This window comes from Typopeltis vanoorti, chromosome 10 (genome assembly GCF_054136105.1).
Source record: "Typopeltis vanoorti isolate ZY-2024b chromosome 10, IOZ_Tvanoo_1.0, whole genome shotgun sequence".
Taxonomy (NCBI): Eukaryota; Metazoa; Arthropoda; class Arachnida; order Uropygi; family Thelyphonidae; genus Typopeltis; species Typopeltis vanoorti.
Genome location: NC_143558.1, coordinates 81228256 through 81244601, shown reverse-complemented (window position 1 = coordinate 81244601; position 16346 = coordinate 81228256). Strand labels below are relative to the sequence as shown.

Genomic DNA, 16346 nt, shown 5'->3' with positions numbered 1-16346 from the left:
TCTGAACTCGTACGTGAAAAAATTGGCATATGGAACGTAAAAGGTTGGCCTTCCCTGATCTAGCCCTACCCTCCTTCTTGACAGCATTCATTCTTAACTTCCACGGATGCTTTCACATCTTTTACCCTCATTCTCATCCTCCAAAAAATGAAAAATTCCATTTTTTCATTTTTTGAACTGAAATCCTATGACCCTTTCAAAAATTTGAAAGTCTCAATCATATTACCCCTCTTTCTCCTGTTTACTAATGTCTACAAATTCTCAATCTGTCTTCATAATCAGTATTCCACAATCCTGATATCAATTGTTAAAACTCCTTTGCACTCTCTCTCTCTCCCCCCACTATTATCAGAATCAAAATCAAAATGAAAACCAGACCAACATGCAATAGTCCAAATGAGGTCTTGGATACAAGTGGAATGGATACACCAAATGGTGTATCCATTCCTCTTGTCTAACTCAGTGGTAACACTTATAGAATATAAGCAAGTTGCTAAAACATGACCTCATCATCATCATCAAATTCCTGCCATGTACCCTCAAGAGGTGTATAGGATATGATAGTACTACATGAAAAATTTACATTATTACTAACTTCCTATCTACAATTTTCATCCAGATCAGTCTGTTAACTTATCAAAACTCCAATATTATCAGATCTTATATTTCTGTCATCTATGTACCATGTCAATAAACCTATATCTTGGTGTTCCTCTGGGTGTTTTTCCTGCCAACCTGGCAGAGAACACTTGATTGGCTAATCTTTCTTCGCCCATTTTGTTTAAGTGACCATACCACTTGAGATTAGCTCTGCTAACGCATTCCTGGATGCTGACAATGTCAAGTTCTTTCCTAATATCTTCGTTTTTAATATGATATTGCCACTGATGCCATCTGTCCATGCCCCTAATCTTTCTCAGTACTTTCATATCTGCAGTCTCTAGTCTTTGGTCAAGTGTTTTACTTCTGACCCAGCTCTTAGATCCATAAATTAAAATTGGTTTGAACACTGTCTTGTATACAGCTAATTTAATGTTTTGACTAATTTCTCTCTTATTCCATATAAATTTTTTCAGTTGACTTCCTACCATACCAGCTTTGTTGATTCTTTTGTCTATTTCCATATTTAATTTACCATCTTCACTAAAAATCGTGCCTAAGTAGCTGAAATATTTTACTTGTTCCACAGGTTCTCCGTTCACAACACAGTTGACATTTGCAACAATTCTGCCTAATTTCATTGTCTTTCACTTTTTACTGCTGACCTTCATACCATATCTATTACAACAGCTATTCAATTTAGTCAGAGAATCTTGCAGACTTGTAGCGGATTTATTTAGAAGTATAACATCATCCGCATAAAGCAAAGAGCTGACATTAACATCTCCAATTTTGATATCAGGTTTAATACCACTTTCCTTCATAATGTGATCCATATAGATAATTAATAACAGAGGGGGATAATGTACATCCTTGTCTCACACCAGATTTAACATTAAACCATCTTCCTGTACTTCCTTCAATTCCAATTGCTGGCTTACAACTCAAATAAAGACTAAGTATTGCTTGATATAATCCCCAATTGACACCATATAACTGTAGCATACTGAATAGCTGCTCTCTTGTGATATGCATTTTCCAGATCTACAAAACTTAAATAGAGATCTTTGTTATGTTCCCATGATTTCTCAACTATTTGTTGTAAAGTGAAGATCTGATCCTGACAGCTTCTATTTGGCCCGAATCCAGCTTGATCTGCCACAATTCTTCTCAACCGTTTCTCAAGTATACTTGCTATATATCTTACCAGAAACTCTCAGTGGGGAAATACCTCTTTAATTCTGACATTCAGCTTTATATCCCTTTCTATATATGAATACTATGAGAGCTCTACTCCAATCATTGGGAATTCATCCCTCTGTCCAAGCCTTCAGAACTATGCAGTGCAGCCACTGCAATACTTTTATACCACCATACTTCAGCATTTCTGGTCAAATATCATCTATTCCTGCTGCCTTTCCACATTTCAAGCCTTGGGTGGCTTTTTCTACTTCAAGCATGGATATGTATTCCTGACTGTATTTCTGTTGAGTGTTTTTTGCCACTGTGCTATCACTGCTTGTTTCATTTAGCAATTTCTCGAAGTAATTACTCCATACTTCAAGGATATCTTTTTCTTCAGTTTTCATGTCACCTTTATCATCTCGAACTCCTTTTACAGCACTCTTTCCTCCATTTCTAAGCTTCTTCAACAACCTTCAGAATATTTTGCCACAATCTTGATATTTATTTTCCATGTTCTTGCCAAAGTCCTGCCATGTTTTACACATGCTGGACAAACTGCTAATTTTACACAGTGTTTAGCTTTCTTACATTTGTCTCTGTATTCTCTAAGAGCACAAGCTGACTTATTTGCCAGAAACATTTGATATGCTTACTTCTTTTCCTTCACTGCCTCTTTAACTTCCTGTATCCACCATGGGGTTCTGATTTTTTTATCCTTGCAGACAACCTCACCACATGCCTCTCTGGCTGAATCAATCAGGGTTTTCTTCAGAGTTTGCCACTGAATCTCCAAGGTTTGGTTCCTGTTATCAACCTCTTTCATTTTTTCTTCAATAATTTTTGTGTATTTTAGTCTATAGTTAACATCTAAGAGCTGCTCAACTTTCATTTGCTTCAAAACTTTCTTACATGTCATTCTTTTCAATATGAAATTCAATTTTATCCAGCTTAAAATTAAATAGTGATCACTTCCAATTTCAAATCCTATGTACACTCTGGTGTCCAGCGCCAGGGAGAAAACATCACTATCAACAATAACATAATCAATGAGACTTTTCATATTCCTTGCTTCTTCTCTCCATGTGAATTTGTGCACATTTTTATGTTGGAACATGGTGTTAGTAATAACCAGTCCATGTCCTGAGCAGAAATCCAATAGGTATTTGCCATTATTATTAGCTTTGCTCTTTTCTCCAAATTTTCCCAAAATATTTTTGTATGTCTCACAATCATTTCCTACTCTGGTATTTAGATCCCCAACAAGGACCAACTTTTCCTTTTTCACTGAGTCAGCAGCTTTCTCTAAAGCTTCAAAAAATTCCTCCACTTCTACCTTAGTAGAATCTTCTGTGGGAACATAGGCACAAATCTGTCTCATTGTCCAGTTCCCCATTCTGATATTTGCCCACATCACTCTTCTTGAGACTGCCTGCCATTCAACAAGATTAGCCTCGTATTGAATTTTGAATACAATGGGTACTCCTTTTCCTTGGTTGTCATTGCCTGAATATAACATTTTGTATTTATTGCTCAGAAAGATCTCACCAGTTTCTGTCTTTTTTTATTATTATTCAGACCTCCATGGAGTCAAAAGACTCATTGTGGGAGGTCCTTCCTAAGAACATAAAGTCTGTCAAGACTCATCGAGGGGAGGTTCCCCCCTAAGAAACACAAAGTCTATCATACCACTCCTTAAACTCATTAACCGTTCTCGCCCTCACCACTCTATCAGGCAATGCATTCCATGGCTCAACCACCCTCCATTCAAAGAAACCACTCCTCACCCTCTTGCTCACAGTTTCCTTTCGTAACTTCCAGGGATGGCCTCTTGTCATCACTCCTTCCCGCTGTTCAACCAAGTGAAAGAACTCCCCAGTATCAACCCTGTAACCACCTCTCAACAGTTTAAAAGTATCAATCATATCACCTCTCCTCCTTCTATCCGCCAAACTCTGCAGTCCATATTCCCTCAGCCGATTCTCATAACTATCCTTGTACAGTCCTGAGACCATCTTTGTCATCCGTCTTTGTATCTTTTCCACAGATAATTTATCCCCTTCAAATCCTGGGGACCAAATCTGAGAACAATAATCCAAGTGTGGTCTGATCAGAGACTTATACAACGGAATGATAACCCTCTTATCTCTGTAGGTCGGTGTCCTACTCATAATTGCAGCAATCCTCTGTGTTACCTTCACCATCTTTGCAATATGTCCCCTAAACTTCAGGTTTCTATCAATCATCAACCCCAGATCTCTTGTCTCCCCAACTTCCTCCAGTATAACTCCTCCCATAGAGTATGCAGCATCCCATCGATGTTTCCCAAACCTTAAGACCTTACATTTTGCTGCATTAAACTGACGCCCCCATTCATTTGCCCATCTATCTAGCTTATTCAAATCCTCTTGCAGGGCTACTACATCTGCACTATTACTAATAATCTTTCCCAGCTTCGCATCATCCGCAAACAACTGAATATCCCCTTGCAATCCACTGGCAATGTCATTGATATAAAGGTTAAACAATATAGGTCCTAGTACTGAGCCATGTGGGATCCCACTTGTAATCTTCTGTCTCCTTGAAACTGCTCCACCATACACAACTCTCTGATACCTATCAGACAGCCAATCCTGAATCCAGTTGACCAATCTGACATCCAGACCCGTGTGTTGCAACTTAAATATCAGCTTATCATGTGGCACTCTGTCAAATGCCTTTGCTAAGTCTAAGAAAATTGCAGTATATGCCTTTCCCTCATCTAATGTTCTTGTAACTTTATTATAAAAGGCTAGCATATTGCTAAAACAAGAGCGCCCTTTCACAAATCCATGTTGACTCTCACAGATAATATTACCCTCATCTGCCCAGTGATGTATACGGTCCCTCACTACTTTCTCCAAGATCTTAACAACTACTGATGACACACAGATTGGTCTATAATTAGACACTTCCAGTCTGTTACCACCCTTATGCAATGGTACTATCCTACCTTCCTTCCATTCCCTGAGCACCTTTGCCGAAGCCAGACTTTCATTGAAAAGCCAGGTTAAAGGCACTGTCAGTTCCCTAGCACATTCTCTCAAAACTCATGGTGAAATACCATCCAGTCCCAAAGCTTTATTGACGTCCAGAGTTCTCAGTATCTGAAACACACTCTCCTCCTGTACCTCTAAACCTTGAACCTGCCCTATCCCTCTAGCATTAAAACTAACTTATCCAGGATGAAATACTCCAATGAAGTGGTCATTGAACAATTCCACTATGTCCTCTGCATCAGTCACTCTATTCCCATTTTTATCCCACAATATCATTCTTCCACAGTCATTTCTCCTCCTACTGGTCACATAGCTAAAAAATTCCCTAGGATTTTCTTTGGATCTTAGAGCCAATCTCCTCTCATATTCCAGTTTCGCTTTCCTTACCACACTAGTCACTCTTCTGGCCTGTGTCTTATATTCTTCACGCATCCTCTCTTCACCTGTCTCCTTATATCTCTTCCATAGCCTCTTTTTCACATGCAATTCCTGTTTAATATTGTTTGTCATCCATTTTACTCCAAATTATGTCCTCTTCTTCACTCGTGGTATGCAACTTACCATTGCTGCTAACAAATATTCTTTCACAATTTCCCACGCACTAACAATATCCCGGCCTTCCAATTCCTCCTTCCATGAAACTTCCTGAAGTTGACGTCTTAGACTATTATAATCACCTGCATTATAATTCCACATAAGTTCCCGTCTCTTTGATACTCCTGCATGTCTATTCATTTTCCAAGTCAAAACCATATGGTCACTCTCTCCAACTGGTGGGAGAGATGTCATCTCAGTTATTATCAACTCTTCTGATGCTATAACCAAATCTAAAACTCTTGAACCTCTTGTTCCCTCTGTTACATGTTGCCTAAGACATTTGTCCCTCAAGAATTCTAGAAATTCCATTCCACTATTGCTACGTGCATCTTCCTCTCCCCAATTTATACTACTGTAGTTAAAATCTCCCATAACAATCATTCTTCTTGCACTTGCCAAACTTAGCTGTCTAAACATCTCCTGGTCCCCATCCTCCGTGCTCCCGGGTCTGTAGCAACATCCCACTAAATATCCTGTCTTGCCTACCTCTACCTCACACCATATGCTCTCAAAATCATTTGTCTCACTTCCTTCCAAAGCCTCCACTCTTAGAGGACATAGGTCATCACTTATCATAAGCAGTACCCCACCACCACCACGCTTTCCCCTCCTATCCTGATGAAAAATGCTATGCCCAGCGACTTCTATTCCTGTTATTATATCCCCTTCTGTCAACCACGTCTCAGTGATCCCAATAATTTTTGGCCAATCTGATGCTATCTGCACCACCAATTGCTCTCCCTTATTCCGGATACTCCTGGCATTAGTATAAAGCATATAAATGCCATTGTTTCTATACCCAGCATTATTCCTTCTAGACTCCACTGGGCTCAGTGTTACCTGACATCGTCTCCCTTCTCCCAAGTATCCATTCCCACAAGAGGCCACCCCTGCTATCATCCTCCCTGGGACACACCGACTCGTTCAGAACAGCAATCTCTTCAGATGCCTACGTCCTTCCTCATTCAAATGTAAATAGTCTCTCGCATACAATTCCTCTCTTTCCTCAAACGCACTCCAAGCATCCACATATACCAGTCCTCTCTTGTCACACATTCTTGCTATTATGCCATTCAATATCACCGCTCTTCTGCTCAGCTCATCATTATCATACCTAGGCAACACACACATTATTTTTCCTCTCTCTGTCTTCTTCTGTATAGTCTCAAGCAAAAACCTCATATCTCTCGCTGCCCGACTTACATTACCACTCAAGTCATTCGTTCCTACCATCACAATCATCTCATCCACCCTTTCACCTCTCTTAATTGCCATAGCCACCCTTTCTATTGTTCCTCCTGGCAAACACTCATCACGCATCCTATCTTGAACACCACGGATCATTGAGTCGCCATACATTATACCTCTTACCATTCCATCTCCTCTACCGTTCCTATTCTCTCCTCTTCTAGCATTCCCATACCCCTCTCTCATTCCCTCTCCTCTACTGCTATTCTCTCTTCTAGCATTCCCATACCTCTCCCTCCTACTGTTTCCATTCTCTCCTCTTCTAGCACTCCCATACATCTCTCTCATTCCCTCTCTCCTACTGTTTCCATTTTCTCCACTACTAGCACTTCCATATCCCTCTCTCATTCTGTCTCTCCTACTGTTTCCATCTTCTCGTCTTCTAGCATTCCCATACCTCTCTCTCATTCCATCTCTCCTACCGTTTCCATTCTCTCCTCTTCGAGCACTTCCATATCTCTCTCTCTTTCATTCCGTCTCTCCTACTGTTTCCATCCTCTCGTCTGCTAGCACCCCCATACCTCTCACTCATACTCCCTAAATTCTCTCTCTCTCCTACTCTGATTCTCTTTGCATTTATCTCTTCCATTCTCCTAATCTTATTTTTCATACTTCTGCTCTCATTCACAAGACATTCCACCTCCTCTTTCAACTCATCGATCTCCCTCTGCAGGTCAGTCGCTCTTAATCTAAATTCACTCTCCCAAACAAAACCATCTCCTAAACTTTCACAGTCACTCACACCTTCCACACTATCAACTATTATTTTCTCATTCATATATATCTTTTTTTCATTCTCTCCTATCACACTACTTGTCTTCCTACATTCATTCCCCGTTCCTGGAGCAACAAAGTCGGATATCGATATTTCTAATGTACTTATTTCCTCCAACTGCCTGCATTTTGAGCATATACGCTCTCCGCTCTCTTTCACAAGCCACATATCTAATTCCCGAGATGCATACATGCTGCAAGTACTGCATGTCACAAAGTCCCTTATGATATTGCTAATAAATGGCGGAGGACTTGGCGATACGCCACTTGCGACTGCTGCTGAATCTGTCATCATTCCTTACTGCCGAGTAGCGTAATCGTTAATTATTCAATTAATAAATTCCGTTAAATAAATAGAAAAAAAAGTACAAACAATTACAAGCAACACAAAACATTTAAATACACTAAATAAAATGAAATATAACTAAATACAGTAATGAAAACTTAGCTTCGTTTTGTCTTCCACTGTTATGCATTCGATTCTGAAGGTAACCAAAATATATTATATGGCGACAGCAACTAACTTCCAAAAAACAATGAAAAAGAACTGAAGTACACTCGTATTCAGAGAAACAATTTAGCACTCAAAAATGTAGAAAAACGGGAAAAAAAAATGGACTATTCACCAATTAAAAATCACTTTCTTCTACACAGCTCAAATTCACCGCCACCAAACTAAAAGATGTATACTGCAATACATTATGGGTGAGGTCACTACCCAGACCGGTTTCAACCTTTTTTTGAGTTTTCCTAAGTGAGTAGCTAGTCATCCCTATTATGTCGATCTGGTGCTTTTCTAATTCCTCAACTTGGCTCCATTTCTTTGCCATTCAGGCTTCTTATGTTGATAGTACCGATCTTTAACTCTGGTGATGTTGAGTTGGGATTTAGCTGACCAAATTATACTCTTATTGGCTTAAACCAAAATACAAAATGATGGTACAACATAAAACATGCCTTCCCTTAGTAAACCCATGGTGTTCATTGCAAAATGGAGATTCTCTGTCAACACTTTTCTGAATGCGAGCCCTAACCAACTTTTCCAAAATCTTTGCCACCACTTCTGAGATACTGATTAGATACATCGGTCTTTGCACCAACCTTGTGCAATGAGATTACCATACATTCTTTCCATTCCTGTGGAATCTTCCCTGTTCTGAGACTCAAATTATATAGCCTGGTCAAAGGAATAGCCAGTTCAGCTGAACTGGCTATTCCTTTTAGCATCTGTGCTGATATCCCATCAGTTCTGCAGAATTCTTATTCAGTTTGTGCAACAGCTCTAGTACTTATTCATCATCCATGAGTTTCCTCATACAGTGAAGAGGTAGCAGTGAGTTCAATGTTGTGCATACAGGCTGATAGTTTTTAACAAAATAACTGCTCATTAGTTGAATAATCACTTCTGTATCCGTCACCCGCATACCATCTGCATTCAGTAGTTATTTTTGCAAATTCATTCTTTCTTTTACTTGCAGCATAATGATAAAATTCTTTTGGGTTATCTTTAAATTGCAGAGCCAGTTTCTTTTCATACTCAGACTGAGCTTTCTGTACAACACTTGTGACTCTTCTGGCCTGCTGCTTATAATTATCATAACTGACATCATCCTTATGAACATGATATTCCTTCCACATCATCTTTTTCTTACAAATCTCTTACTTAATTAGATTACACATCCATTTCACTCCTACTTTATTTATTCTTCAAACTGCAGAGACACATTCTGATATTGCATTGTTCAAGTATTTTTTAAACACTTCCCACACTTGATATTTTTCCCATTTGATAACTGATACCATGGCGCAGAACTCAGCATACCCCTCAGGTGGCATAATTCCCTGCTTAAATGGAAGACTGATGAGCGTTGAAGACTGATTCTTTCACCATGAGGGAAAAAAAAAAAAAGTGGCCATGTGGAATAGCCTGGCAGGGATTTTATTTTGATAGGATGTAACAAAGATGGCTGTTCAGAAGCGATAAGGGTAATTCATTTGTCTGATTGCAGAGACCATAGATCATTTAAGTTCAAAACGCTCCTACTGCAATTCTGATGGTGTGTTGGTGAATAGGGTATAGTCAAAGTGTATTCTACTGGCAGAATACAGACTTGGGATGACCCATGAAAACTACATCTGCAGCAAAAATCCACAAATTGTTCTGCTGGGAAAATCTGAACACATTTACGCGTGTCCATTTGAATGATAGTCAATGGCTTGCTACAGCTATCTTTCAATGACCCTCATATTACATGCATGAGAAAAGATGGCAAAGGGCATTAGTTACAACTGGGAGAAAAGTTGTTCAGTCACCAAATTAACCTTCTTTGTATAAAAGCATGACAAAACTGAACTTTCAAGATTACTTCCTCTGGGGTATAGAGTCATTCTCACTTGTAACTAAGAAGATTCAGTTCTTGATAAAATGGAGATTCCCTCTGACACCTGAGTTGTGTAGATCTTTCAATATTCCAAATCTCCAAGCAATGTCATATGCTTTTCCATATCAACGAAAAATAATATTAAGTGTGCATTTTAGGAAATGCATCTCTAATGGTTGTTTTTAATTGGACTAAATCAGAAGAGAATGTTTGTGAAGTCAGATTATGTCATGGAAAAAGGTTGTTTCTCTCCAGAAACCATAAAAAATGAGTTAACCATTTTTCCAGAATCTTGCATGAGCAGCTGGTCAAAGCAATTGGTCAACAGTTTATTGAGGGTTTTGGATCCATTCCTGGCTTAGGAAAGCCAATAATAATTGCATTTTTTTCCCAAGTATCTAAAAATATGTTCTCATTGAAAATTCTGTTAAGGTATAATAAATGATCCAACAAGAGTTGGGTCTTGCAGAAAACTAAATAATCCTAATCATGTACCAGACTTGCTTGATTTATAGGTATTATTTCTGGGAAAATTACCATGTTACTCCTCTAAATAAATATTATTTTTTATGGCTGTTTAGCCTATTTTTGTTTAGGAGTGCCTCTTTTATGTCATTGGCTTCCCCCAATTTGAGCTGCGAAGGCAATGCACTGTTAAAACAGCTCACACCCTGTTACTCCCACCCCTGATCTTATCCCATCATATCCTTACCCTTCCCCAAAAAATTTCTATTTTCACTCCCCTCCCAAAGTATTCTCTACTCTCCTATAATAATAAAAAAACTTGGATTTTTCAAAAAGTTCACATACCCCTTGCTTCACCAATAATTCTCCCACGTCTCTCTACCCGCATTTTTTCCAAACTCCCTTTCCTTTCAATCATACTTCTTTCCTTTAACAGCAGATGAATGTATATTGCCACAGGCTGGGATGCCGCTGAATAAGAACACAGCTAGCAACATCCTACAAGGTATGTTCGAATTTTTCCTCCTATATATTCTTCATATATCTGTTTATATAAAACATCAGTAATGTCCTAAAATTTGAGTAAAAAGCCAATGACATTATAAAAGGGGCACTCCTAAACAAAAATAGGCTAAATAGCCACAAAAATAATATTTAGTTAGAGTAACATGGGAATTTTCCCAGAAATAATACCTATAAATCCAGAATGTCTGGTACATGGTTAGGATTATTTAGTTCTCTGGAACAATTTTCTGGTAATAGCAAATGCTCCAGAATTCATATCTACAGGATCAATGCAGCTGAAAAAAGGAAAGGACACATATAAAGAACTTGAAACTTAATCTTAAGAACTGTGCCATTTGCTGATGTGCCAGAGACAGAAAAATCAATGTAAACCAGTTGCTGTAAGTGCATCACAAACTCTGAAAGTTGAAAATAAAACTTTCATCCACTGATTAAGAAACCATTTAAAACAGTCATTTTTTTAAATAATTTTCATTTATTCATTCATTCATTCATTCATTCAAGGCCCACCTTTCCTAACTGGGTTGTGAGGGAAGCAGCTGCAAGAGGAACTTCCAATGGTCACAATCCTCTGCCACCAAGCTCAGGTATTCTGGTGGGACTCCCAAACGTGTCCACCCAAGGTTTTGGATATAATCTATCCAGCGAGTACTTGGCCTTCCATTGGCTTGGCAAAGAGGGCCTGCTTGGGGAGCCTCTCTTGTAGCATTCTGACCAGGTGCCCATACCAACGTAACTATGATCTCTCAACACGGAGAAGCAACGGTTCAGTATTGATGGTTTCCCGAATTGCAGAGCTTCTGACTCTGTCAAGTCTTGTCAGTCCCACAACCCCTCGAAGGAACCTCATTTCATTGTGTAATGCTATGCCTTAATGCTATGCATTAAGGCATAGCATTACACAATGAAATGACCCTCCACCTTTGCAACGAGTTGCCTGGTGTTGCACTACCTTACCCCAGTCCTGAAGATACTTTCAGGCGCAAACCTTGTTTGCTCACACTTGGATAAAGGATTAAACTAAACTTATTATAGTCTAACCAAGTGAAAAATAAACTCTCAACATCTTTCTCTGAATCCGGAATAATTTAATAATAAGGTTGCACACCCTTTGGCAACTCCTATAGGTTAGGATGACCTCTCATTGCTTCTGCCTTTGTATCTCCACTACTGGGCCTGGCTCCCACTGACGAGACCTCAATAAAGGTCGAAACTGGTATGGGTAGTGGCCCTTGCCTTAATGCATAGCATTACACATATCTGCAAGGAGATGTGCTTTGCATTATAGGAGATACCGAGACAGGAGTGATGAGAGCTTCCTCTATCTTTGCAACGAGTTGCCTGGTGTTGCACTACCTTACCCCTGTCCTGAAGATACTTTCAGATGCAAACTTTGTTTGCTCACACTTGGATAAAGGATTAAACTAAACTTATGATGGCAGCTAATAGTTGGCTATCCACTCCATACTCCTGTACCACTTGCCAAAGCTTATCCCGAGGAACTCGGTCATATGCCTTCTCCAAGTCCACAAAACATGTGTAGACATTCTTGGCATATTCCCAAGATTTCTTAAAGACTTGCCTTAAATTGAAGATTGGGTCAGTTGTGCTTCTACCAGCACAAAAGCCAGGAACTTTGACTCAACTATGCTCCTGCACCTTCTTTCCAAGCACCTAGTATATACTTTCCCAGGCAGGCTGAGCAGAGGGATACCACAATAGTTGCTGCAATCTCTCTGGTCTCCCTTCTTGAAGACTGGTATTATTATGCCTGTCTGCCATTGCTTCGGTGCTCGCCCAGATATCCAAGCAGCTGACACTCTCGAATCAGCCAGAGAACCCCCGTCTCGATTTGAGGCTTTTAGCATTTCGGGTCAAATTTCATCATCATCACCAGCAGCATTGCACAATTTTAGCAATTTTATTGCTAAATGGACCTCTTCTTCTGTAAGACTAGTCATCGCCCCGATCTGCACGTCTTGGATATCCACAACTGGGTTAAGAAGGATAGTCTTCTCGGTTGTTAAAAGTGCACCATCAGAGGACTTAATTGCCCTCGCTGTGCACGATTTCCTCCCTTGAAGGAGGCGGATGGTCTGCTAGAATACCTTGTCTACATTTGCATAGGATGAGTCTAATCTTTCTCCAAAGGATTCCCAAGTCTTCTGCTTTGCTGTCTTTACTGCCTCAGCAGCAGCTTTTCATGTCTCAGTGTACTGGAAAGGCATCTCAGGTGACCTGACCCGAAGCCATGTTAGGAAGGCCTCCTTTTTTGCCCGGACAGCTTTTTGTACCTCTTGGTTCCATCAAGGTGTCCTTTTCTCACTGCCCGTTACCATGCAGAGCCGCTTTTTGCCACAGCATGAGAGTGCAGAGGCAGTGACAGCAGTTCTGAACAGCTCCCACTTCTCAACATCTACAATATGCTTGGGAATCTCTTTCATTCCATTTTAATTTTTTATCTTATATGTTTTGCCACAAGTGTCACAATAAATAATAAACATATTGCTTATTTCTTTATTTCAGTACTATAGGTGAGCACTAAGTGCTTCCATAGTGCAACTGGATGAAAAACAGTACACTGTACCCTTCAAATTGAAAAGAATCAAGTTCTATTCTTGTTGTTGTGATGAGAGGAAACTTTATATGGGCTTTCTCAGTCGATGGTGAATTAACTTTCTTAAACAGAGATAGCAGAGTTTTTTCTCCTGGAAACTCAGGTTTTTCATCCTGCATAGAAGCAAATCAGCCATGAGAACAGACACAATTTACAGACAACACACACACACACACACACACACACCAGTGGTGGGCAGTAGATGGCACTGTGCATTGATGGTGGTATGCTAAGTAGCTTGAAGGATTAAGGGAGACAGTGAGTTGAAGTGGAGTAGTATGTCTACCATGATGAGTCCTTGGACGTCACATAAGAATAACAATATAGGTTTGCAACTTTTTATAAGGGAGGATTATTTCTTTAACAAAATACTTAGGATATGTAGTATTTTAATGGCCATAATCTGTATGTTCCTGTTTAATGGGATTGTAATAAGTATATTACAATCCCATTGAATCCAGTTCCACTTCCAAAATCACATTTATCAGTATAAATATGCACTGAAGCAATTTTCATAAAGTTGCTATATGCTCATGAATACCACAGTAATAGGTTCCTTCTCTCTCTCCAACATCTGTCAGTACACTGTGCTATTTGTTCTGCAATCCCTTTTGTTTTTCAACTGTTACATTACTTGAAAAACAAAAATAGTGTTACTAGAAACCAATCTTAGAAGTCAATTTGCAAAATATTCATGTTGCCACTTAATGTTAATACCTAAGGCCTGCATATACAGACAATTAGGCTTGCATGTTCTTCCTTAGCTATAAGATTACAATCATAATATTAAATAATGAAGTAATAATGCTGCATATTCTTAATAGTGAGCCTAACAATCGCATCAGTTTAGCTCTTCTCCAGTAATCAAATTCAACTGTTCTGAAATTCTATTCCTTTCAAAAGACCAATAAATGAAGTATTTGAGAAACCATGATGTGGGAGAGTTGCATTAAAGTATATAAAAATCTTGCTTATGCTATCTGATCTCTCCTTCTGTTTAGATGCCAATTAATTCATTTCTTACATAAGTTTTTCATTCACTTACCACGCTGATTGATATAGTTCTCTCACTTTCACAAGTGAAAGAAATTCATCATCAAGCGTGGTAAGTGAATGAAAAACGTCTGAACCACATGTATTTCACTTCTAAATACTATCCTATGTTTTTCTCTCATGCTCTTCTCAAAATTCGATTAATCTAGGCTACAGAAACCTTAACAAATGTAGTCACGCATGTGTGTATACCCAACACGTCTAAAAAAAAAAATATATATATATATATATATCTCCAAAACACGTTTCAACTAAACATAAATACAAAATATTCAGTGTATATGAAACATACGCATACTCTGTGTCCCATCAAGTAATAAACATGAGCGGAAGGCGAGATGTAGAATCAACTCTGATTTTTACACAAAAAAAAAAAAAAAAAGGTTTTTTCGTCGTACTATTTGGTGCCGCTCTTCCGGTTCAGGCTCTCGTTACATTATACCACTTAGTGAAATTCATTCCGACGGCTTTTAATTCTCCCAGAATTTATTTAAAAAATAAAAAAGTAAAAAAAGTAAAGTATGTGGAAAAGTTTTGTTTATTATTACCTTTGGGCGTAATAAAGATTCAAAGTTACGATTAGAAATTGCAGATATTCCATTCATCTGAGATAAGATATTTATTTTATTTTATTTTTTTTTTTTGAAGGAAAATTTTGATAAATTTTATCTAATAATTTATTTTTTCTCGTCATGCAATCAATCTACTATTAGATACACATTAGATTTTATTAGCCATTAGTACTAGATACACATTAGAATTAAATATATTCGTCTAAATATATACATTGTTTACATTATATACGTGGGTATACATTAATATGAGATTCAATCCTAGTCAGTGACAAGAGAAAACTTTTATAGGCTTTTTCTTTCTTTTTTTTTTATTGTCGGTTAATCGGCGGTGGTAAGCAGTGGAGTTCCTTCTCTCGAAACTTTGGTTTTTAACTGAGTTCCTGGAGAAAGAACCCTACCTGCCTCTGTAATTTGAAAACTATTGCTGACACCAAATGACTAGCGGTTTAGGATTACAAGATGATAATAGTTATATATGTCACCGACAAAGTGTGAAAACCAGCATTCTATAGAATGCTGGTTTTCACACTTTGGGACGAAAATGGGACATCAAAGAATGAAACGCTTGGATTTTCACACATTTCTTAGGCATTCTATAGAATGCGAAAAGGCAAATCGGCAAAGTATAAAATACTCCGGCAGTGACTTTTAATGTCGCAGGGCAAGTAACACGACTTTCGACGCTTGCCTCAAACAGAGAGCCAGAGCACTTCCTAACCTAACCAGAAATGGTTGGACATGAGAGAAAAGACGATGGAAATGAGAAAATAGAAGGTTATGATGTTAATATTTTGTGTACTCTTTGCTTTCTATGGTGTATTGCTGCCTATTGTTTAAATTTCAAGTCGAGAATATCACTCGTTTCTAATATTCCTAGGAATGTGTATTATTCATTAACTGAAATTGATTTTATATATTTCTCCTGACAAAAATTAAAATTTTCCGCGTCCTTAATTTTTCCTTGTTTAAGAGATAAAATTGTACATTTATCCCAACCAAATTCTATTTTGATGTCCTGATTGAAAATACAAAACGTGTTTAGCTGAGTGCATTTGCTGTCCCAGTTCTCATGATAACTTCAAATCGTACATTAACAACAGACGGATATTTTTAATATTATATTCAGTAAATTCATATCCAAGTTTCGTTTTTTCGAAATCATAGACAAAGGTATCAAAGAAATGTTGAAGTATAATGGAGGGAAGTAATCGTTTTGGAAAATTACACGATTAATGTTCATATCTCCGAATCGTTCATTATTAATTACTACAGTTGTTTTTCATGATTTCAT

At 38.3% G+C, this 16346-nt stretch overlaps 1 protein-coding gene across 4 annotated transcripts in view; it reads right to left on the bottom strand.

The window, feature by feature from the left end:
- Nucleotides 1-14900, bottom strand: part of LOC150102539 (tetratricopeptide repeat protein 9C-like) — a 159811-nt gene extending 144911 nt beyond the window's left edge. For 2 of the 4 annotated variants that reach the window (XR_016548941.1, XM_090399351.1), the window contains exon 1: nt 14773-14900. Coding sequence is in view for 1 of the 4 variants with exons in the window: in XM_090399353.1 (XP_090255479.1) it covers nt 14773-14790 (18 nt within the window). In the remaining 3 variants the exon portion in view is untranslated. The remainder of the gene's footprint in view (nt 1-14772) is intronic. The other 2 variants (XM_090399353.1, XM_090399352.1) reach the window with 2 other exon arrangements.
- Nucleotides 14901-16346: the final 1446 nt, after the last annotated feature.